The sequence below is a fragment of the Neoarius graeffei genome, chromosome 28, assembly GCF_027579695.1.
Source record: "Neoarius graeffei isolate fNeoGra1 chromosome 28, fNeoGra1.pri, whole genome shotgun sequence".
Classification (NCBI taxonomy): Eukaryota; Metazoa; Chordata; class Actinopteri; order Siluriformes; family Ariidae; genus Neoarius; species Neoarius graeffei.
The window spans coordinates 25,266,469-25,289,452 of NC_083596.1; the positions used below are offsets into that span (position 1 = coordinate 25,266,469).

The 22,984-nt window shown below is 40.7% G+C and overlaps 1 protein-coding gene across 2 annotated transcripts in view; it reads right to left on the reverse strand.

The window, feature by feature from the left end:
- Positions 1–11,920: 11,920 nt before the first annotated feature.
- crata (carnitine O-acetyltransferase a) overlaps positions 11,921–22,984 on the reverse strand; it is a 93,406-nt gene continuing 82,342 nt past the window's right edge. For both annotated transcript variants that reach the window (XM_060912556.1, XM_060912557.1), the window contains 3 exons: positions 22,479–22,541; positions 14,147–14,284; positions 11,921–12,921 (listed from right to left, as the gene is read on the reverse strand). In XM_060912556.1, the coding sequence (XP_060768539.1) occupies positions 12,706–12,921; positions 14,147–14,284; positions 22,479–22,541 (417 nt within the window). In that variant the 3' untranslated portion in view covers positions 11,921–12,705. The remainder of the gene's footprint in view (positions 12,922–14,146; positions 14,285–22,478; positions 22,542–22,984) is intronic.

Genomic DNA, 22,984 nt, shown 5'->3' on the forward strand with positions numbered 1-22,984 from the left:
CCATCCAGAAAAGTGCCAGGTCGTCCATATTACCAACAAGAGACAACTGGTGAGTTTACCATACCATACACCATTCATGGGCATGTGTTGGAGGGGGTACAGTCTGCCAAATACCTGAGGGTGAACATACAACATAACCTAAGCTGGAACAATCACGTTAATCAGGTAGTGAGGAAGGCAAACTCCACCAGGACCTTCCTGCAAAGGAACTTATACCAGTGTCCATGGAAGACCAAGGACCTCTGCTATAAGACCCTCATAAGACCACTGTGTGGGACCCCCACACAGCCAACAATATCCACAACCTCGAAATGGTACAACACCGTGCAGCCAGGTTTGTGACTGGTGATTACCACCAGACTACCAGTGTCACTAGTTTACTACATCAGCTTCAGTGGCAAATCCTACAGGAACGGCGAGCAGTAAACAAGTTAATAATGATGTATAGGATAGTTAACAACCAAGTAGCTATACCAACAACGTATCTGGTCTCAACTGCTTCTACAACAAATGGGCACAATCAGTGGTTCCTTATACCATTCACACGGACCCAGATTTATCAGCGTTCATTCTTTCATGATACAATCCGACTGTGGAACAACCTGCCATCATCTCCTATTACCTGCACCTCAGTTAACAACTTCAAGAATGAGTTGCAGAGCATGAGCCTATGCTGTTAAAACTAATTTTAAATGTTTTTATCTGTATATATTGGCTGATTTTAAACCTGCACCATGTACAAGTTTGATAATACACCCGAAGGTGGCCTGAACTTTTTTGGAAGAAGAAGAACATGACAAAAAATAGCGAACAGATTTTGATGAAATTTAGAGTAATGGTGGGCCATGGGCCAAGTAACAAATAATTAGATTTTGGTAGAAATCCAAATATGTATGTGAATCCAGGATTTTTTTGTCCGTTCCCAATGTAACTCAAAATGTAGTGAACAGATTTTGATTAGGGGCGGCATGGTGGTGTAGTGGTTAGCGCTGTCGCCTCACAGCAAGAAGGTCCGGGTTCGAGCCCCGTGGCCGGCGAGGGTCTTTCTGTGTGGAGTTTGCATGTTCTCCCCGTGTCCGCGTGGGTTTCCTCCAGGTGCTCCGGTTTCCCCCATAGTCCAAAGACATGCAGGTTAGGTTAACTGGTGACTCTAAATTGACCGTAGGTGTGAATGTGAGTGTGAATGGTTGTCTGTGTCTATGTGTCAGCCCTGTGATGACCTGGCGACGTGTCCAGGGTGTACCCCGCCTTTCGCCCGTAGTCAGCTGGGATAGGCTCCAGCTCGCCTGCAACCCTGTAGAACAGGATAAAGCGGCTAGAGATAATGAGATGAGATGAGATGAGATTTTGATTAAATTTGGTGGACGGTTTTAGTAAATGTGAAGACGTGAACAAACACGTTCACTTGGGTTTGTTGATGATGTTGTGGCTGGATGCTTTATGTCCCAGGGCTCCCTCATGTCTGTGTTACCTACTGGCTCTCCCTTTTAATTATGCTGTCATAGTTAGTCTTGCCAGAGTCCCCGCTTGCACTCAGCACAAAATGTATACTCTTCATTTATACTGACAACGGGCGTACCCAACAACCTGTGTTTTCTCTGTCTCTCTCTCTCTCTGTTGAGTTACTTGTCGATCCTGAGACACCAGTGATGCTGACCTCTTCTGCTCTTTGGACCTGCCTGATCCATCCTGATGCCCTACGTCTGGCTGGAGTCTCATCACATCGCTCCTGTGGAGGACGGCCCCATATGAACAGTCGAAAGACGCACTTAGAAGATGGCTCCGGACACTTAGTTTTGCTATGATGGCTGAAGGCTAGACTTGCCATGGTAACTTTAGGACTGCAGTTGTCATGTACAGTCTTAGACTCAAGTCTCCATCAATGAACAGTTTATAACTTCAACAAAACAGACTTCATGTTAAAACTATAATGAATTTTCTGGTTGCACAGTTGTACTTTGTGACTATATAGGACACAGTTATAGAAGCAAGTTATTTATAATCACGTTATCTGTTATCATCCAGATGAGGATGGGTTCCCTTTGGAGTCTGGTTCCTCTCAAGGTTTCTTCCTCATGTCGTCTGAGGGAGTTTTTCCTTGCCACTGTCACCACAGGGTTGCTCATCAGGGATAAATAAATTTTTCAGAATAAAATTAGCTCATATGTTTAAAGTCTTAATTTTCTTCTGTAAAGCTGCTCTGCAGCAATGTCTGTTGTTAAAAGCACTATACAAATAAATGGACTTGACTAGTATCATCACAGGTTCAAGTGATTTGATTTTGATATTGATAATATGAGTCTTGGTGGAGGTATGCACTCTACCGAGTGCCCTTCGAGTTCCACTTGTGATTATTTCCAGGAAGTGGAACAAATGTGTCAAAAACAGTTGAATGGAGGATGTTTGGTATCATCCCATGAGGTATCTGCAAATAAAGATAACCAAGGAAGTTTTACATCTCATCACATCCCCAGTCGAGTTCTTCCTTGTGGCAAAATTTAAAATATCGATTCAAGTTGTCCCTTTTGTAAATCACATCCCGAGACCTCTTGCACTTTTTTTTGGCACTGTGATCACAGTTGAAATCCTTGACAATTTAGCTTTGTATTTGGATCCATCCATTATCTATACTGCTTATCCATCAGGGTCGTAGGGGAAGCTGGAGCCAGTCCCAGCTGATTTCAGGCGAGAGGTGGGGTTCACCCCGGGCAGGCCACCAATCTGTCACAGGGCTAACACAGAGATGAACAACTATTCACACTCACGTTCACACATATGGGTGGCTATTTAGAGTAGCCAGTTGACCTAATCTGCATGCCTTTGGACTGTAGGAGGAAACCACACAGGCACAAGAACATGCAAACTCTACACTCTACAAAGTCCTCGGTCAGCCATGAAGTTCAAACCCAGAACCTTCTTGCTGTGAGGTGACGATGCTAACCACTGCACCACCATGCCGCCCAAGTGAGCCTTCTTTAGAAAATGTATTATCTCATCTCATCTCATCATCTCTAGCCACTTTATCTTGTTCTACAGGGTCGCAGGCAAGCTGGAGCCTATCCCAGCTGACTACGGGTGAAAGGCGGGGTACACCCTGGACAAGTCGCCAGGTCATCGCAGGGCTGACACATAGACACAGACAACCATTCACACTCACATTCACACCTACGGTCAATTTAGAGTCACCAGTTAACCTAACCTGCATGTCTTTGGACTGTGGGGGAAACCGGAGCACCCGGAGGAAACCCACGCGGAGAACATGCAAACTCCACACAGAAAGGCCCTCGTCGGCCACAGGGCTCGAACCCGGACCTTCTTGCTGTGAGGCGACAGCGCTAACCACTACACCACCATACCGTCCCAAAATGTATTATTTGGGTTCGTATTTATGAAAGAGAACTGGAAAATTAAGTTTGTTTGAACAAAATGAACATATAGCCTACAATGATGCATGGTGCTAATACTAAAACGTTTATTTTTTCGTTTTGTAAAAGATGTGGAAAGATTCGTTACCAGTCAAAAGTTTGGACACCCCTACTCATTCATAGATTTTTCTGTATGTTGACTATTTTCTGCATTGTACAACACTGAAGACATCAAAACTATGAAATAACACATGCAACATGTATGGAATTATGTGGTAAACAAAAAAGTGCTAAAAAACAAAATCTGTTTAATAATTTGGATTCTTCAAAGTAGCCACCATTTACCTTGATGATGCTTTACACAATACTGACATTATCTTAACCAGCTTCATGAGGTAGTCACCTGGAATGCTTTTCAATTAACAGCTGTGCCTTGTCAAAAGTTAACTGGTGCAATTTCTTGCCTTCTTAATGTGTTTGAGATCAACCAGTAAATAGTAAATAATAAAAATACAGTATATAGCCCTATTCCACACCTGTAGTAATTTGTATTAAGTCAAGAACCGCTCAATTTACCATAGTACAACCCCGATTCCAAAAAAGTTGGGACAAAGTACAAATTGTAAATAAAAACGGAATGCAATGATGTGGAAGTTTCAAAATTCCATATTTTATTCAGAATAGAACATAGATGACATATCAAATGTTTAAACTGAGAAAATGTATCATTTAAAGAGAAAAATTAGGTGATTTTAAATTTCATGACAACAATACATCTCAAAAAAGTTGGGACAAGGCCATGTTTACCACTGTGAGACATCCCCTTTTCTCTTTACAGCAGTCTGTAAACATCTGGGGACTGAAGAGACAAGTTGCTCAAGTTTAGGGATAGGAATGTTAACCCATTCTTGTCTAATGTAGGATTCTAGTTGCTCAACTGTCTTGGGTCTTTTTTGTCGCATCTTCCGTTTTATGATGCGCCAAATGTTTTGTATGGGTGAAAGATCTGGACTGCAGGCTGGCCAGTTCAGTACCCGGACCCTTCTTCTACGCAGCCATGATGCTGTAATTGATGCAGTATGTGGTTTGGCATTGTCATGTTGGAAAATGCAAGGTCTTCCCTGAAAGAGACGTCATCTGGATGGGAGCATATGTTGCTCTAGAACCTGGATATACCTTTCAGCATTGATGGTGTCTTTCCAGATGTGTAAGCTGCCCATGCCACACGCACTAATGCAACCCCATACCATCAGAGATGCAGGCTTCTGAACTGAGCGCTGATAACAACTTGGGTCGTCCTTCTCCTCTTTAGTCCGAATGACACGGCGTCCCTGATTTCCATAAAGAACTTCAAATTTTGATTCGTCTGACCACAGAACAGTTTTCCACTTTGCCACAGTCCATTTTAAATGAGCCTTGGCCCAGAGAAGACGTCTGCGCTTCTGGATCATGTTTAGATACGGCTTCTTCTTTGAACTATAGAGTTTTAGCTGGCAACAGCGGATGGCACGGTGAATTGTGTTCACAGATAACGTTCTCTGGAAATATTCCTGAGCCCATTTTGTGATTTCCAATACAGAAGCATGCCTGTATGTGATGCAGTGCCGTCTAAGGGCCCGAAGATCATGGGCACCCAGTATGGTTTTCCGGCCTTGACCCTTACGCACAGAGATTCTTCCACATTCCCTGAATCTTTTGATGATATTATGCACTGTAGATGATGATATGTTCAAACTCTTTGCAATTTTACACTGTCGAACTCCTTTCTGATATTGCTCCACTATTTGTCGGTGCAGAATTAGGGGGATTGGTGATCCTCTTCCCATCTTTACTTCTGAGAGCCACTGCCACTCCAAGATGCTCTTTTTATACCCAGTCATGTTAATGACCTATTGCCAATTGACGTAATGAGTTGCAATTTGGTCCTCCAGCTGTTCCTTTTTTGTACCTTTAACTTTTCCAGCCTCTTATTGCCCCTGTCCCAACTTTTTTGAGATGTGTTGCTGTCATGAAATTTCAAATGAGCCAATATTTGGCATGAAATTTCAAAATGTCTCACTTTCGACATTTGTTATGTTGTCTATGTTCTATTGTGAATACAATATCAGTTTTTGAGATTTGTAAATTATTGCATTCCATTTTCATTTACAATTTGTACTTTGTCCCAACTTTTTTGAAATTCGGGTTGTAAAAAGAGACGATATCCATCATTACTTTAAGACACAAAGTGAGTTTTAATTAATAAAAAATAAAGAAAAATAGAGCGGTGGCTACAATTATTGACACCTTTTCAGATTTACCAATAAAAAACAATTTTACAAAGGTGAGCTTCAGTTACAACAGTTATTATTGGTTAATTAATCAACCGGAAGACCCCCCTCACCCTTTGATCTTGTCGTCTGATGACAGCTCGTTACCAGAGATGGAATTTTTTTAGCACGATCAGCATTTTGAGGAAAACCCAGACGTTCTCATCGCAGGTAAGCATGGTGGAAAGATCATGGACATGTTTTTACTGCTCAAATTCACCGATATTTCATGATCTCCTTGTCGAAACCTACTTTGTTTCTTACTCTTTCATTTGACAGTCGCTATTTTGTATCTAAACGCGCATTTGAGAAGTCACGTGAGGTGTCGATAACAGTGATCACTTTCACTGGTGTCCACCATTATCGACACCCTGTGGAATTAAGGGACATTTACAACTGTTATGGATCGACCTTTGTGTAACATTGTTGAAGTAGATTAAATACTTAAAAAAAATAAAAGTGCTATGATTTATAATCATTTTTTTCTGATTCATAACAGAATGGAATGTTTATAGAGTATTTGGAATCTGTTTGCAATAAATAGAATTAGACCAGAATTAAATTCCTAGTATATAAAAAATTACGGGCGGCATGGTCGTGTAGTGGTTAGCGCTGTCGCCTCACAGCAAGAAGGTCCTTTCTGTGCGGAGTTTGCATGTTCTCCCCGTGTCCGTGTGGGTTTCCTCTGGGTGCTCCGGTTTCCCCCACAGTCCAAAGACATGCAGGTTAGGTTAACTGGTGACTCTAAATTGACCGTAGGTGTGAATGTGGGTGTGAATGGTTGTCTGTGTCTATGTGTCAGCCCTGTGATGACCTGGCGACTTGTCCAGGGTGTACCCCGCCTTTCGCCCATAGTCAGCTGGGATAGGCTCCAGCTTGCCTGCGACCCTGTAGAACAGGATAAAGCGGCTAGAGATAATGAGATGAGATAAAAAATTACACGCTTGAAATATTCAGATTTTTCTATTCCATTCAGAATTTTTTTTTTTGCAGTTTGTTGTAAATATGTACCACATTACAATATCAGCAGACATTTTATATTTTGGTTCAAAGAGTGACATGAGACCTTTGACCTGGATTTTCAGAGTGATCCAGTGTCATCACCCTCAGCACAGGCTCCCCTCAGGGCTGTGTCCTGAGCCCTCTGCTGTTCACCCTGATGACACATGACTGTGTCCCCAGGGCTACCAGCAACCACATTGTGAAGTTTGCGGACGACACAACAGCAGTGGACCTCATCAGGGACGATAACGACCTGGCCTATAGAGAGGAGGTGGAGCAGTTGGTGGGCTGGTGCAGGGAAAACAACCTGATCCTGAACGTGGACAAAACTAACGAGATCATTATTGACTTCAGGAAAAACCAACCCAGCCATGCTTCACTTCTCGTCAACAACACGGCTGTGGAGGTGGTCAATAGCACCAAGTTCCTGGGGGTGCACATCACAGACAACTTCACCTGGTCTGTGAACACCGCATCACTCGTCAAGAAGGCACAGCAGTGTCTGCACTTCCTGCACAGGATGAGGAGAGCCCACCTGCCCCTGCCCATTCTCACTACATTCTACAGAAGCACCATAGAGAGCGTTCTAACCAGCTGCATCTCTGTGTGGTCTGGAGGCTGCAGTGCCTCTGACTGGAAGAACGAGAAGAGAGTGGTGAGGACAGCAGAGAAAATCACTGGAACTTCTCTTCCCTCCATTCAGGGCATTGCACCAAGGCGATGCATGTCTCGAGCCAGAAACATCATCAGTGACCCCTCACACCCTTACTATGAACTGTTCTCCCGTCTGGAAAGAGGTTCCGCAGCATTCGGTGCAGGACCACTAACAGCTTTTCCCCCAGGTCACCAGACTTCTGAACTCTAAACTCAAACTCTAAACTTCTATTTATAAGTTGAACATTCCAAATTCCACAGGTCACTTTATACTATTGCACTTTATAATATTTCTGCTGCTGCATAATTTAATACTCTTCTACTTTAAATTCTCATCTCATCTCATTATCTCTAGCCGCTTTATCCTGTTCTACAGGGTCGCAGGCAAGCTGGAGCCTATCCCAGCTGACTACGGGCGAAAGGCGGGGTACACCCTGGACAAGTCGCCAGGTCATCACAGGGCTGACACATAGACACAGACAACCATTCACACACATTCACACCTACGGTCAATTTAGAGTCACCAGTTAACCTAACCTGCATGTCTTTGGACTGTGGGGGAAACCGGAGCACCCGGAGGAAACCCACGCGGACACGGGGAGAACATGCAAACTCCGCACAAAAAGGCCCTCGCTGACCACGGGGCTCGAACCCGGACCTTCTTGCTGTGAGGCAACAGCGCTAACCACTATACCACCGTGCCGCCCTCATGCCAATTATTCTTTTATAAATAATCATCTGGATGTTGATAATTGTGGACAAAGGTGTCACGTGATCTGATACGCTAAGTAATCAGGAATCAACTCATTTTTTCCCCCTAGTGGAAGTTTGAATAACTATTCATGCACAATTTACGTACCGAAAGTCTTTTCTACTTTTGCAAATGACCAAAAGATCGTTAAGGTGTCGATAACGGTAGCCGCCGCACTAATTGAATTAGAAGATGTGTCCAAACTTTTGACTGGTACTATATATGCATATATTAACTACAGGTTTGTTTGTTTGTTTGTTTACATGCACGTTACTCTATTTGCAGCTTCCCCCATTGGAGTTGTTTCTATTGTTATCTATGCAGTGTGTATTTGAACTGATATTGGTAATTATAGACTGTACCTACCAAAATGACTTTAGAGCTACCAAATAAAATGATCAGTGGATGAAAACAGACGGTAGATGGTCCATTTCTACACTGATTTTCAATAAATAGCAGATAAATCAGCGTCATTTTCCATGAAACATGAATTTTCTTTCTTTCATTCACTGAATAATGTAACCACAGGCAACCTGAATGTAGCTGCACTGTTAATAAAGGTGAACGATGCACTGTGTCAGTGATCAGGTCATGACAGTGGAAAGCAGTTTAAATAGTTTAACAAGATACAAGAGGCAATGAATTAAAAAAAGGGAAAAACATTTGACACTTGGAACTGTATCAAGTGTGTCACTCAGTATTATAATTTATAGTAATGCAGACGATACCCTTGAAAACCACATTGTTGTGTAACTCATAATACTGTATGATAAGCGGCAAAGTTTGTTTGTCTTGAGCTAATGTCTCCATTTCTTGACGGGTTTTCATCAAATTTGGCAAGTACGTCCAGGAATTTTGCAAATATAAACAAAATTCATGTACGGGCCCCAAGGAGGTCCCTGGGGAACACTACATCCACCCACCCTCTCCCTCAATGCCTTTCACGTTACATTTATCAACACAAATTCTCGACAGATCTTCACTAAGCTTGACACATGACACAGCCACAATTTGACAGAACTCAGAAATTCCATGTTTGGGCCCCAGGGTGTCCCTGGTGGAACCCTGGGTGGTGGATGTTTGGATTTTTGTTTGTCTTGGGTTAACATCACCATTTCTTGATGGATTTTCACCAAATTTGACATGGAAGTCTGGGGGCAACCCAGAATTTTGCAAAACCCAGGCAACCTGCTAGTACCTTGAGATACAGTGGTGCTTGAAAGTTTGTGAACCCTTTAGAATTTTCTATATTTCTGCATAAATATGACCAAAAACATCATCAGATTTTCACACAAGTCCTAAAAGGAGATAAAGAGAACCCAGTTAAACAAATGAGACAAAAATATTATACTTGGTCATTTATTTATTGAGGAAAATGATCCAATATTACATATCTGTGAGTGGCAAAAGTATGTGAACCTTTGCTTTCAGTATCTGGTGTGACCCCCTTGTGCAGCAATAACTGCAACTAAACATTTCCAATAACTGTTGATCAGTCCTGCACACCAGCTTGGAGGAATTTTAGCCCATTCCTCCATATAGAACAGCTTCATCTCTGGGATGTTGGTGGGTTTCCTCACATGAACTGCTCGCTTCAGGTCTTTCCACAACATTTCGATTGGATGAAGGTCAGGACTTTGACTTGGCCATTCCAAAACATTTAACTTTATTCTTCTTTAACCATTCTTTGGTAGAGCGAATTGTGTGCTTATGGTCGTTGTTTTGCTGTATGACCCACCTTCTCTGTAGATTGAGTTCATGGACAGATGCCCTGACATTTTCCTTTAGAATTCACTGGTATAATATAGAATTCATTGTTCCATCAATGATGGCAAGCCATCCTGGCCCAGATGCAGCAAAACAGGCCCAAACCATGATACTACCACCACCATGTTTCACAGATGGGATAAGGTTCTTATGCTGGAATGCAGTGTTTTCCTTTCTCCAAACATAATGCTTCTCATTTAAACCAAAAAGTTATATTTTGGTCTCATCCGTCCACAAAATATTTTTCCAATAGCTTTCTGGCTTGTCCACGTGATCTTTAACAAACTGCAGATGAGCAGCAATGTTCATTTTGGAGAGCAGTGGCTTTCTCTTGTGACCCTGCCATGCACACCATTGTTGTTCAGTGTTCTTCTGATGGTGGACTCATGAACATTAACATTAGCCAATGTGAGAGAGGCCTTCAGTTGCTTAGAAGTTACCCTGGGGTCCTTTGTGACCTCGTCGACTATTACACGCCTTGCTCTTGGAGTGACCTTCGTTGGTTGACCACTCCTGGGGAGGGTAACAATGGTCTTGAATTTCCTCCATTTGTACACAATCTGTCTGACTGTGGATTGGTGGAGTCCAAACTCTTTAGAGATGGTTTTGTAACCTTTTCCAACCTGATGAGCATCAACAACGTTTTTTCTGAGGTCCTCAGAAATCTCCTTCATTCATGCCATGATACACTTCCACAAACGTGTTGTGAAGATCAGACTTTGATAGATCCCTGTTCTTTAAATAAAACAGGGTGCACACTCACACTTGATTGTTATCCCATTGATTTGAAAACACCTGACTCTAATTTCACCTTCAAATTAACTGCCAATCCTAGAGGTTCGCATACTTTTGCCTCTCAAAGATATGCAATATTGGATCATTTTCCTCAATAAATAAATGACCAAGTATAATATTTTTGTCTCATTTGTTCAACTGGGTTCTCTTTATCTACTTTTAGGACTTGTGTGAAAATCTGATGTTGTTTTAGGTCATATTTATGCAGAAATATAGAAAATTCTAAAGGGTTCACAAACTTTCAAGCACCACTGTATAGCCAATACTCCCAGACACTGACTTTTAGGACTCTCTTAAAGGAGAACTGAATTCATTTTTAAACTTGCTTTATTTCTTATTTAACGTGTTATTCAATTACGTTTTCGGTTTTATTAACCTTATATTGTGACTCGTATTGGCAACTAATTGCAATTAAATATTATACTTATCGGCCTATTCGGTTTTTAGCCGTGTTGAATTTAGTTCGTTTGGTCCACGGCAGGCGTCGCTTATCCGCGCGATCTTCACGAGACTTGTGTGAGACTTCGAAACGTAAAGTGTCAGCGCTGCCATTTTGATAACTGTTTTCCAAATGAAATATTGCACAAAAACAAGTTTAAATGACGATTACTGCCTACTTTGTTCAAACTTTCCTGATTGCTATCAAAACAAACAAAACTTCCAGCTTGATTACGTCAGCATTCGAAAGAGGGCGCGCGCGTCTTTTGACAACGTTGGCAGATGTCGGTCACTTTGATTTCCGCTGTACGTTTTACTTCCGTCCTACGACGTCTCGCACAGGTCGCAGCAAATCTTGTTTACGGCCGTCGCTTTGACATATGGACTGATATATTACAGAGCATATTTCAAACACTCATAACTTGCTATAGCAGTGACAAAATAGCGATCAGAAATGCATTCCGATATTTAATAAAATGAGAAATAGAATTTTGATCATGAAAAAAATTTGCCTTTGGTTCTCCTTTAATTGTTGTAATGTCTACCCACACAGTCTCTCACAGAGCGGTGAACCCCTCCCCATCTTCACTTCTGAGAGACTCCACCTCTCTCGGATGCTCTTTTAATACCCAGTCATGTTACTGACTTGTTGCCAGCTAACCAAATAATTTTTTTTTAGCATTAGACAACATTTTCAGTCTTTCATTGCCCCGTTCTAACTCTTTTTGAAACGTGTTGCTGACATGAAATTTAAAACAAGCATGTATTTAAAAAAAAAAAAATTCTCAGTTTCAACATTTGATATGACGTCTTTGTCCTATTTTCAGTGAAATACAGGATTTCCAAGATGTGCAAATTCTGTTTTTATTTACATTTTACACAGCATCCCAATGTTTCTGGAATTGGGGTTGTATTATTGAACATATGAACGAACATTAGATATGAACTTTTCTTTTAGAGTTAGAAATTATTTTGCCATTTGTAGTAGATCCAAGGCACATTAATCACACGGCACATGGTGAGCATGCAATCTGTAGTGGTTACAATCTGAAAATGCAGTACATGGTACTCGCTATAATAAGAGTTACGTTAATTTACCCTATAGTCCTGTACAAATCCATTGTGCACATAATGAAAAACGAGTAATTCTGCCTCAGTATTTAAAGTACATAGTCATTGTTTGATTCAAAGTTTAATTTTATATCCCAATATCTCTCTCTCTCTCTCACACACACACACGTGTGCAGTATAGTAGCACCTGATCTCTCACACAAAAAAACCCACTTCACTGACCTCTCACTTTTCATGATTTAAGATCAATAAACAAAATTAAAAACATACCCTTTTTAAACAGACAGATTAAAAAGGTAGAAATGCCGCAAATCTCTTAACAAGAATTGATTTTGTAGGGAATTTTGTGCCGACTGCTGAACACAACCAGTCAAGTGGCATTTCAGTCAATCCCTTACTACAATCGCCAAATCTGTAAAACAATACAAAAAGCCTCATCGTTCCAAAGAATGACTCTGTGCAAAGTGACTGACACACACTCCATTAAAGGTTCGAATTTTATCAAGTACGCCAGTGTAGTGATCACAGAGTCGGTTTTGAGCGTCGCTGTTCCTCACAGCTTGGATTTGACTGTCTGCTCCACCAGGCTCTTCATGTCCAGCAGAGCTTCCTCCAGAGCGTGGGCCAGTCGTGTGGCGTTGGTGTCAGCGCAGCTGTTGAAAGCAGAGACTGCAAAATTAATGTGCTTCTCCATGGGGTTGTAGCAGACGCCGTAACCATCAGGCACCACTGGGCCGAAACACATGACGCAGTCGGTCTTAGCTGGGACCTGAATGGAGGAGAGAATAAGACGACAGAATGAGGAGGGAGAAGTCAGAGAACATGTACGTGTATTGGTTTTACTCGATCATAGAGATTGGACTGTGCAAAGAAGGTGCATATTAAAGAGGAACTGATTTTTTAATCATCAAAATTCTATTTATCTCATTTTATTAAATATCGGAATGCATTTCTGATAGCCATTTCGTCACTGCTATAGCAAGTTATGAGTGTTTGAAATATGCTCTGTAATATATCAGTCCGTATGTCAAAGCGATGGCCGTAAACGAGATTCGTTGAGACCTGTGCGAGACATCGTAGGACGGAAGTAAAACGTACAGCGGAAATCAAAGCGACCGACATCTGCCAACGTTCCCTGTGTCCGAAATCGCTCACTTGTTCACTACTCCCGATATAAAGAATGACTATATCGTGAGCTCACTGGTAAAATGAAAAAACGCTTTCGGACACTACTCCGTCAGGCTGGTGTTTACGTCATTACTGTCGCACAATTAAAACGTGCCAGATCAGTCGGCTGGTGGGTTTTCAAAATAATAAACACGTGCATGTAATTTTGTGATAAATCCATATTATACTGAGCGCATTTCCCACATTAATCAATACAAAGTACCTGCATCTTTCAGTTCTTTTAAATCAAGGCTGAATACTTTCTTCTTTGCCGCTGCCTTTTATTAAATCAAATCTGAGACTTTTAATTTGATCTCTTTCAGCGCTACAAAATGGCGTCCCCACTATATAGTGATTAGGGAGCGATTTCGGACAGTCAAAAGACGCGCGCGCCCTCTTTCGAATGCTGATGTAATCAAGCTGGAAGTTTTGTTTGTTTTGATAGCGATCAGGAAAGTTTGAAAAATGTAGGCAGTAATCGTCATTTAAACTCGTTTTTGTGCAATATTTCGTTTGGAACACAGTTTTCAAAATGGCGGCGCTGACACTTCACGTTTCGAAGTCTCGCACAAGTCTCGTGAAGATCGCACGGATAAGCGACGCCTGCCGTGGACCAAACGAACTAAATTCAACACGGCTAAAAACCGAATAGGCTGATAAGTATAATATTTAACTGCAATTAGTTGCCAATACGAGTCACGATATAAGGTGACTAAACCGAAAACGTAACTGAATAACACGTTAATTAAGAAATAAAGCAAGTTTAAAAATGACTTCAGTTCTCCTTTAAGCTGAGCACACCAAAATAAAATCTGGGATATTTGTACCTGGCTGGTGGAAAGGTGGTAATGGTTGGCTACCGCATAAGACTTGTCAGTGAAGATTTCTGGCAGGGCTGATAAATCTTCAGTAGCCTGCAGCTTCAGGCCAAGCAAATGTCTGTCGATGGCTTGCCCACAAATCGCCTGCACAAACACACTAGTGATGGTCAAATACTATTCATTTTCATCACTCGCATTCATTCAAAATAAAAATTATAATTAAATATTTAAAATTTTCATTTTCTTTGAATCACATAAGGCAAGTATATTGAAACATGTTTCCAGCATAGTTCATTGACACTTTTTTTCCATACTTCCTTTATAAATTCTGCATCAAAAATATTTCATTAAATATTTCTAAAAAAGCAAAATCATCCAAAAAATAACTCTTAGGGTCTACATTTACAACCCCGATTCCAAAAAAGTTGGGACAAAGTACAAATTGTAAATAAAAACGGAATGCAATGATGTGGAAGTTTCAAAATTCCATATTTTATTCAGAATAGAACATAGATGACATATCAAATGTTTAAACTGAGAAAATGTATCATTTAAAGAGAAAAATTACGTGATTTTAAATTTCATGACAACAACACATCTCAAAAAAGTTGGGACAAGGCCATGTTTACCACTGTGAGACATCCCCTTTTCTCTTTACAACAGTCTGTGAACGTCTGGGGACTGAGGAGACAAGTTGCTCAAGTTTAGGGATAGGAATGTTAAAACATTCTTGTCTAATGTAGGATTCTAGTTGCTCAACTGTCTTAGGACTTTTTTGTCGTATCTTCCGTTTTATGATGCGCCAAATGTTTTCTATGGGTGAAAGATCTGGACTGCAGGCTGGCCAGTTCAGTACCCGGACCCTTCTTCTACGCAGCCATGATGCTGTAATTGATGCAGTATGTGGTTTGGCATTGTCATGTTGGAAAATGCAAGGTCTTCCCTGAAAGAGACGTCGTCTGGATGGGAGCATATGTTGCTCTAGAACCTGGATATACCTTTCAGCATTGATGGTGTCTTTCCAGATGTGTAAGCTGCCCATGCCACACGCACTAATGCAACCCCATACCATCAGAGATGCAGGCTTCTGAACTGAGCGCTGATAACAACTTGGGTCGTCCTTCTCCTCTTTAGTCCGAATGACAAGGTGTCCCTGATTTCCATAAAGAACTTCAAATTTTGATTCGTCTGACCACAGAACAGTTTTCCACTTTGCCACAGTCCATTTTAAATGAGCTTTGGCCCAGAGAAGACGTCTGCGCTTCTGGATCATGTTTAGATACGGCTTCTTCTTTGAACTATAGAGTTTTAGCTGGCAACGGCGGATGGCACGGTGAATTGTGTTCACAGATAATGTTCTCTGGAAATATTCCTGAGCCCATTTTGTGATTTCCAATACAGAAGCATGCCTGTATGTGATGCAGTGCCGTCTAAGGGCCCGAAGATCACGGGCACCCAGTATGGTTTTCCAGCCTTGACCCTTACGCACAGAGATTCTTCCAGATTCTCTGAATCTTTTGATGATATTATGCACTGTAGATGATGATATGTTCAAACTCTTTGCAATTTTACACTGTTGAACTCCTTTCTGATATTGCTCCACTATTTGTTGGTGCAGAATTAGGGGGATTGGTGATCCTCTTCCCATCTTTACTTCTGAGAGCCGCTGCCACTCCAAGATGCTCTTTTTATACCCAGTCATGTTAATGACCTATTGCCAGTTGACCTAATGAGTTGCAATTTGGTCCTCCAGCTGTTCCTTTTTTGTACCTTTAACTTTTCCAGCCTCTTATTGCCCCTGTCCCAACTTTTTTGAGATGTGTTGCTGTCATTAAATTCCAAATGAGCCAATATTTGGCATGAAATTTCAAAATGTCTCACTTTCGACATTTGATATGTTGTCTATGTTCTATTGTGAATACAATATCAGTTTTTGAGATTTGTAAATTATTGCATTCCATTTTTATTTACAATTTGTACTTTGTCCCAACTTTTTTGAAATTGGGGTTGTAATAAATAGGAAGCAATTATTAGAAGTGGACAGTAATGAAGTACACTTACTTGAGTACTGTACTTAAGTACACTTTTTGAATATCTGTACTTTAGTAGAGTATTTTTTTTTTTTGGAAACTTACAACTTTAACTTCACTACATTTAAAAGACAAACATTGTATTTTTAATTCCACTACATTTCTATCCAGGTCCTCGTTACGATGAAGCAGCTTTGAAAGTGGATATTTTTTTTCTTTTCTAAATCGTGATTTTTTTTTTTTTCACAGGTGACACTGAGACAGCCTGTCAGTAATCACCAGGGTCAGGTCACATCCATAAACTGGATAAAATCAAGTTCAGTGATTTCTCCGCAGCGTTATTTGAACACGATCAGTTGATGACAGAATGGAAGGAGGCAGTTCTTCTGGTGAATAGATTAAAGATTCATTTCGTTTTAAATGTTTGCTTTAAACGAACCACATCACAGCCTACAAAAACTGGCCGTCTAACCTGCAGAAGCACATGTAAACGTTGCAATAATCAAATGACTTTCTATGGATTTGCCCGCCAAGTAGCCATCGCCTTGTCCACGGCTAATGCTAACACATAGCTAGTTAACTTGGACACTGTTAGTTAGCATGTAAAAACGGAGTTACGCTAACATGAATGATGTTAACTTATCTGAAGTGCTTTCAGAAATATAGGTTTTAGCATAATCTTGCCAAATAAACAGAATGTAGAAATCTTTCTTTTCTAGTAACGTGAGCTACCCAATATGATTTCGAGTTTGAAGAGAGTTTGCGAGCATGTCAGGTGGAGCTTCACTGACTAGCTAACTTAACGTTAAACCACCATAACGGCACAGCATGCGTTCATTTTGTGAATTCACATTTCTGTCTTTAGTAACGTTAACATTGTAGCTTTTGTAACCTTGCACAATCACAACAGCTACTAGGTATTTTTTCATCAGTAGCCAAAGACAAAAACTAGCTAGCATCTTATTGATGATTCTGCTTGGTTGTAAGTTGTGTTTCATTTTGTAACATTTTACCAGGTGTTTATTCTACAGGTTCTACAAGTTAGTCAGTAAATCCAGTCAGTTGCTTCAGAAGAATTAGGTTTTGTAAGGGTTGTGGCAATAATACAACAATGCGTTGACAGAAAATGTACTTTTAATACTTACAGTGGTGCTTGAAAGTTTGTGAACCCTTTAGAATTTTCTATATTTCTGCATAAATATGACCTAAAACATCATCAGATTTTCACACAAGTCCTAAAAATAGATAAAGAGAACCCAGTTAAAAACAAATGAGACAAAAATATTATACTTGGTCATTTATTTATTGAGGAAAATGATCCAATATTACATATCTGTGAGTGGCAAAAGTATGTGAACCTCTAGGATTAGCAGTTAATTTGAAGGTGAAATTAGAGTCAGGTGTTCTCAATCAATGGGATGACAATCAGGTGTGAGTGGGCACCCTGTTTTATTTAAAGAACAGGGATCTATCAAAGTCTGATCTTCACAACACATATTTGTGGAAGTGTATCATGGCACGAACAAAGGAGATTTCTGAGGACCTCAGAAAAAGCGTTGTTGATGCTCATCAGGCTGGAAAAGGTTACAAAACCATCTCTAAAGAGTTTGGACTCCACCAATCCACAGTCAGACAGATTGTGTACAAATGGAGGAAATTCAAGACCATTGTTACCCTCCCCAGGAGTGGTCGACCAACAAAGATCACTCCAAGAGCAAGGCATGTAATAGTCAGTGAGGTCACAAAGGACCCCAGGGTAACTTCTAAGCAACTGAAGGCCTCTCTCACATTGGCTAATGTTAATGTTCATGAGTCCACCATCAGGAGAACACTGAACAACAATGGTGTGCATGGCAGGGTTGCAAGGAGAAAGCCACTGCTCTCAAAAAGAATATTGCTGCTCGTCTGCAGTTTGCTAAAGATCACGTGGACAAGCCAGAAGGCTATTGGAAAAATTTTTTGTGGATGGATGAGACCAAAATATAACTTTTTGGTTTAAATGAGAAGCATTATGTTTGGAGAAAGGAAAACACTGCATTCCAGCATAAGAACCTTATCCCATCTGTGAAACATGGTGGTGGTAGTATCATGGTTTGGGCCTGTTTTGCTGCATCTGGGCCAGGACGGCTTGCCATCATTGATGGAACAATGAATTCTGAATTATATCAGCGAATTCTAAAGGAAAATGTCAGGACATCTGTCCATGAACTGAATCTCAAGAGAAGGTGGATCACGCAGCAAGACAACGACCCTAAGCACACAAGTCGTTCTACCAAAGAATGGTTAAAGAAGAATAAAGTTAATGTTCTGGAATGGCCAAGTCAAAGTCCTGACCTTAATCTAATCGAAATGTTGTGGAAGGGCCTGAAGCGAGCAGTTCATGTGAGGAAACCCACCACGAGTTGAAGCTGTTCTGTCCAGAGGAATGGGCTAAAATTCCTCCAAGCCGGTGTGCAGGACTGATCAACAGTTAGCGGAAACTTTTAGTTGCAGTTATTGCTGCACAAGGGGGTCACACCAGATACTGAAAGCAAAGGTTCACATACTTTTGCCACTCACAGATATGCAATACTGGATAATTTTCCTCAATAAATAAATGACCAAGTATAATATTTTTGTCTCATTTGTTTAACTGGGTTCTCTTTATCTACTTTTAGGACTTATGTGAAAATCTGATGATGTTTTAGGTCATATTTATGCAGAAATATTGAAAATTCTAAAGGGTTCACAAACTTTCAAGCACCACTGTAAGTATTTTTACAAGCAAATACTTCAGTACTTTAACTTGAGTAAAAATTTGACTGGACAACTTTCACTTGTATTGGAATAACATTTGACCAGTGGGATCTGTACGTCAAAGTAATGAAGTTGGGTACTTTGTCCACCTCTGGCACTTATTAAAATTTGGCCTAATTATGCTATGGAGTTTTAAAAAAAAGCACAGTGAACATGGCATAAACAGAAAGCTTCATATTAGCTGCAAGAAAGCACAAATGTAGAGAACAATTAAAAAAAAGAGAAAAAAACCCTTATAAAGTGCTTGCATGTGATTTTCACCTTTTGCGCGTCACGAATATATCGTATCCAGCTAATATTTGATCTGCCTGTAGCAGTATAAGGCCATCCTTCAAAAAAAAAAAAAAGTTTCCTGTCCACTGGGTGAGCAAAAAAATTTTCAGTAGGGAGGGAGGGATTTTTTTTTTTTATATATGGATGGATAAGAAATCGCAATGCTGTGTTTGCTTTTTCTTTCAGTACTTCTTTATTACAAAAGCAGACACATTTAATAAAATATGACAGTTTAATCAACTGAAACTTGTACAAAAACTAAGTTAGCATTTTAAATGCTGACTGCAACATTTGCAAAACTTTTACAAAGGTACTTAAAATGTCCGACACACTGACTTTTTGTAGTTCTAAATCGAGCGTTAGGCCTAGTTCGGATGAAATTACACTATTAAAATGATCACTGAATGATTTGTTTTTCTGAATCTTTACTATTTTGTTGGTCGCTAGAATACCATTTTGCTATTTCACACTTAAGCAAAATTGAAAACTCCGGATCTCCTTCTTTCATGGTGGCTGCCATTTTTTTGTGCCGCACGGCGCATGCGCAGAGCTGATTCAGTTCAGAGTGCGCGCGCACTCAGCGGAGGCAGTAGTGTGTCAGGGCTGTCGGAGGGAACAGAAGCAGAGATAACGCTTATTTTGTCTCCGGTAAACCAGTCTTCTCTCGTTCAATTACGTGCTGGCATCAAAAGACACTGTTGGTTGTAAATGAAACCAAACCGAGTCGTTGGAGTGTATTTTCATACACAAATGGAGAAATGTTCGCTGAGTGTTTGTGTAGCCCCACTGCAGACCGTTGTCGTTGTTAATTCATAGCATGCTCAGCTGCGTGAACGTGTCATGCACCGAAAATAGATTTACAAGCCAGGAACGCCTCATGATGCAATACACAAGAAAAGAAAGATGATTTACTGCCATTTTACTTTGTATTTGAATAAAGTGAATAAATAAATGGTCTGTGGAAAATACATTTAATCCTGGGAACTGCGTGCACAGGAGTTTATTTTGTGTTTACTCCCCCCTGGCTGGCTACTTATTTGTCATGGCTGGCTAGTATGAGCCTTAGTGGAAAGCCCTGGGAATGTGTAAATGTCAAGTTCGATTTTAGATTTACGAACCCCCCAAAAATGTCAAAAAACCGGCGTTAAAAAAAATTTTCAACCGCACAAACGGCACTCACCCGGCCGGTGGACCGGAAACAGAACATTTTTTAATCATGGCCTAATATTTCATTCTTATTCATATACAAACTCATTCATTTATCTCCAATAACCTCTTTATCCCGGTCAGGGTGACTGTGGACTTGGAGCCTATCCCAGTCACTCCTCGAGGGAATTTAGGCTACGTCCGCATAAACACGTTTTAGCTTTAAAAAGAAAACCATCTCTATCCAGATGAGTGCTGTAGCTCTGCATCAGAAATAATCTCCCGTCCATACCAACATGCCTGAAAGCCACTGAGCTCTATATAAAATCCAGAGAGCTCACAGGCTCGTCAGAGTGAATCCGTCCGGCCGCCATCTTACCGCTCACATCGTGTGTATTTGGTTTGTGTTAAACCGTCGTATCCGATCAAACCTTCCCCAAGAAAAGTATCTCCTGACTTTTTTTTCCTCCCCCTTTCATTACCACCTCCTCTTATTTTCTCAACTTTACCCACATTCCTTACATATCTTTATAGCGCACCGCTTTACTGTTATTGTTTTTTCCTTTTCAATTCCAGTCTCCAATCTCTTTTTTTTAACAGCTCTTTTACTACTATAATTATTTTTACAGAGATTTCAGTTTTTTTCTCATACAGTGTTTCTTCTTCCTTAAGACTTCCTGCGTGGTCTTGAGGCAAGTTCGATCGGATACAACGGTTTAACATGTAAGTGATGTGAGTGGTAAGACGGCGGCCAGACGGCTTCACTCGTCTCTACAGTGGGGAATAGGCTATGAGCTCAGTGCTGAAAAAACATACCACATGACCTTTCGTGTACGCTGGGCATGCGCGTGCCAGTATAGACAGCTGATCCTGCTGGTTTTCTTCCGGAAAAGGGTCACATGACAGGACGAATCGGGGAGGGATACGTCGTGGCTGATGAGACCCAGTCAGGAAGCGAACGTGGGCATCTGCCTCATCGTTTTGCTCGTCTACACTAAAATGCTACCCTGGAGATTTCAAACTAAAATGAGGCCTGGAGCGTTTCCATACGTCTCTGTTTTTGGGGCTTGAAAACTCTAGAGTTGTGTGGATGCCAGGTGTAAACATGGCAAAGGTGATGCGTTTTAAAACTGTGTTAATGTGGACATAGCCTAAGCATAGCCAGTCAACATACCAGCATGGTTTTTCAGAGGTGGGAGGAAACCAGTTCATGGACTGAACCTTGGGCCCTGAAGCCCTCAGCTGGAAGACAGAAACACTACCCTCTGCATCCCAGTGCCATTTTAAAGGAGAACTGAAGGCAAATTTTTTAAAATCATCAAAATTCTATTTATCTCATTTTATTAAATATAGGAATGCATTTTTGATCGCTATTTTGTCGCTGCTATAGCAAGTTACGAGTGTTTGAAATATGCTCTGTAATATATCAGTCCATATGTCAAAGCAATGGCCGTAAACGAGATTTGCTGCGACCTGTGCGAGACATCGTAGGACGGAAGTAAAATGTAGAGCAGAAATCAAAGTGAGCAACATCTGCCGACATCGTCAAAAGACACGCGCACCGTCTTTCAAATGCTGATGCAATCAAGCTGGAAGTTTTGTTTTTGATAGCAATCAGGAAAGTTTGAAAAAAGTAGGCAGTAATCGTCATTTAAACTCATTTTTGTGCAATATTTCGTTTGGAAAATAGTTTTCAAAATGGTGGCACTGACACTTCACGTTTCGAAGTCTCGCACAAGTCTCGTGAAGATCGCGCGGATAAGCGACGCCTGCCGTGGACCAAACGAACTAAATTCAACACGGCTAAAAACCGAATAGGCCGATAAATATAACATTTAATTGCAATTAGTTGCCAATACGAGTCATGATATAAGGTTACTACAACCGAAAACGTAATTGAATAACACTTAAGAAATAAAGCAAGTATAAAAATGACTTCAGTTCTCCTTAAAGCCTTTTAGATAATTCAAATTTGAATGCATAAAGCTATGTGGCAGCACGTTCAGTGAGATGAGCATTTTTTTTTTTAAATAACTGTAGTATTGCATATAGTCACTGTAAGCCTAGATTTAAATCAGAGAGGAGTCACTCACCATGTCTGTGTACGCTCTGTGTGCCTTCACTGCTTTCTCAAGCAGAGTCAGCTTCTGTGGGTTCTGTTGATCAAAACAGCACGATTACTAATTATCATCAAATCCAGGACAAAGTTCCACTAGAGCTGGCGTGGTACTGTGATTTTTGATTTTGAGCTATTTTAAGTCATATTTATTTATAAACAATCAATCACAGTAATATATATTTATTTATTCTATCCATATGCACTGGATATGAACAATCGCGCACTCTGATTGGCTACTCTTAGGGCTGTGCTCGTTTGCCATCAGTTGCTCACGATATCGTACCATATATATTGCGATATATCGAGTTAAACGATGTCTTTAATGTATTGTAAGCAGAGGGCGCGAATACGTTTGGCGCCAAAATTATTCAATCAATGAGTCTCGAGACGAGGCCATGGAGACATGGGGGACGTAATTAGCGGCTTGCAGCGTCTGTAGCAGAGCGCATTGAAACTTAACAATCTACTGATAACAACATA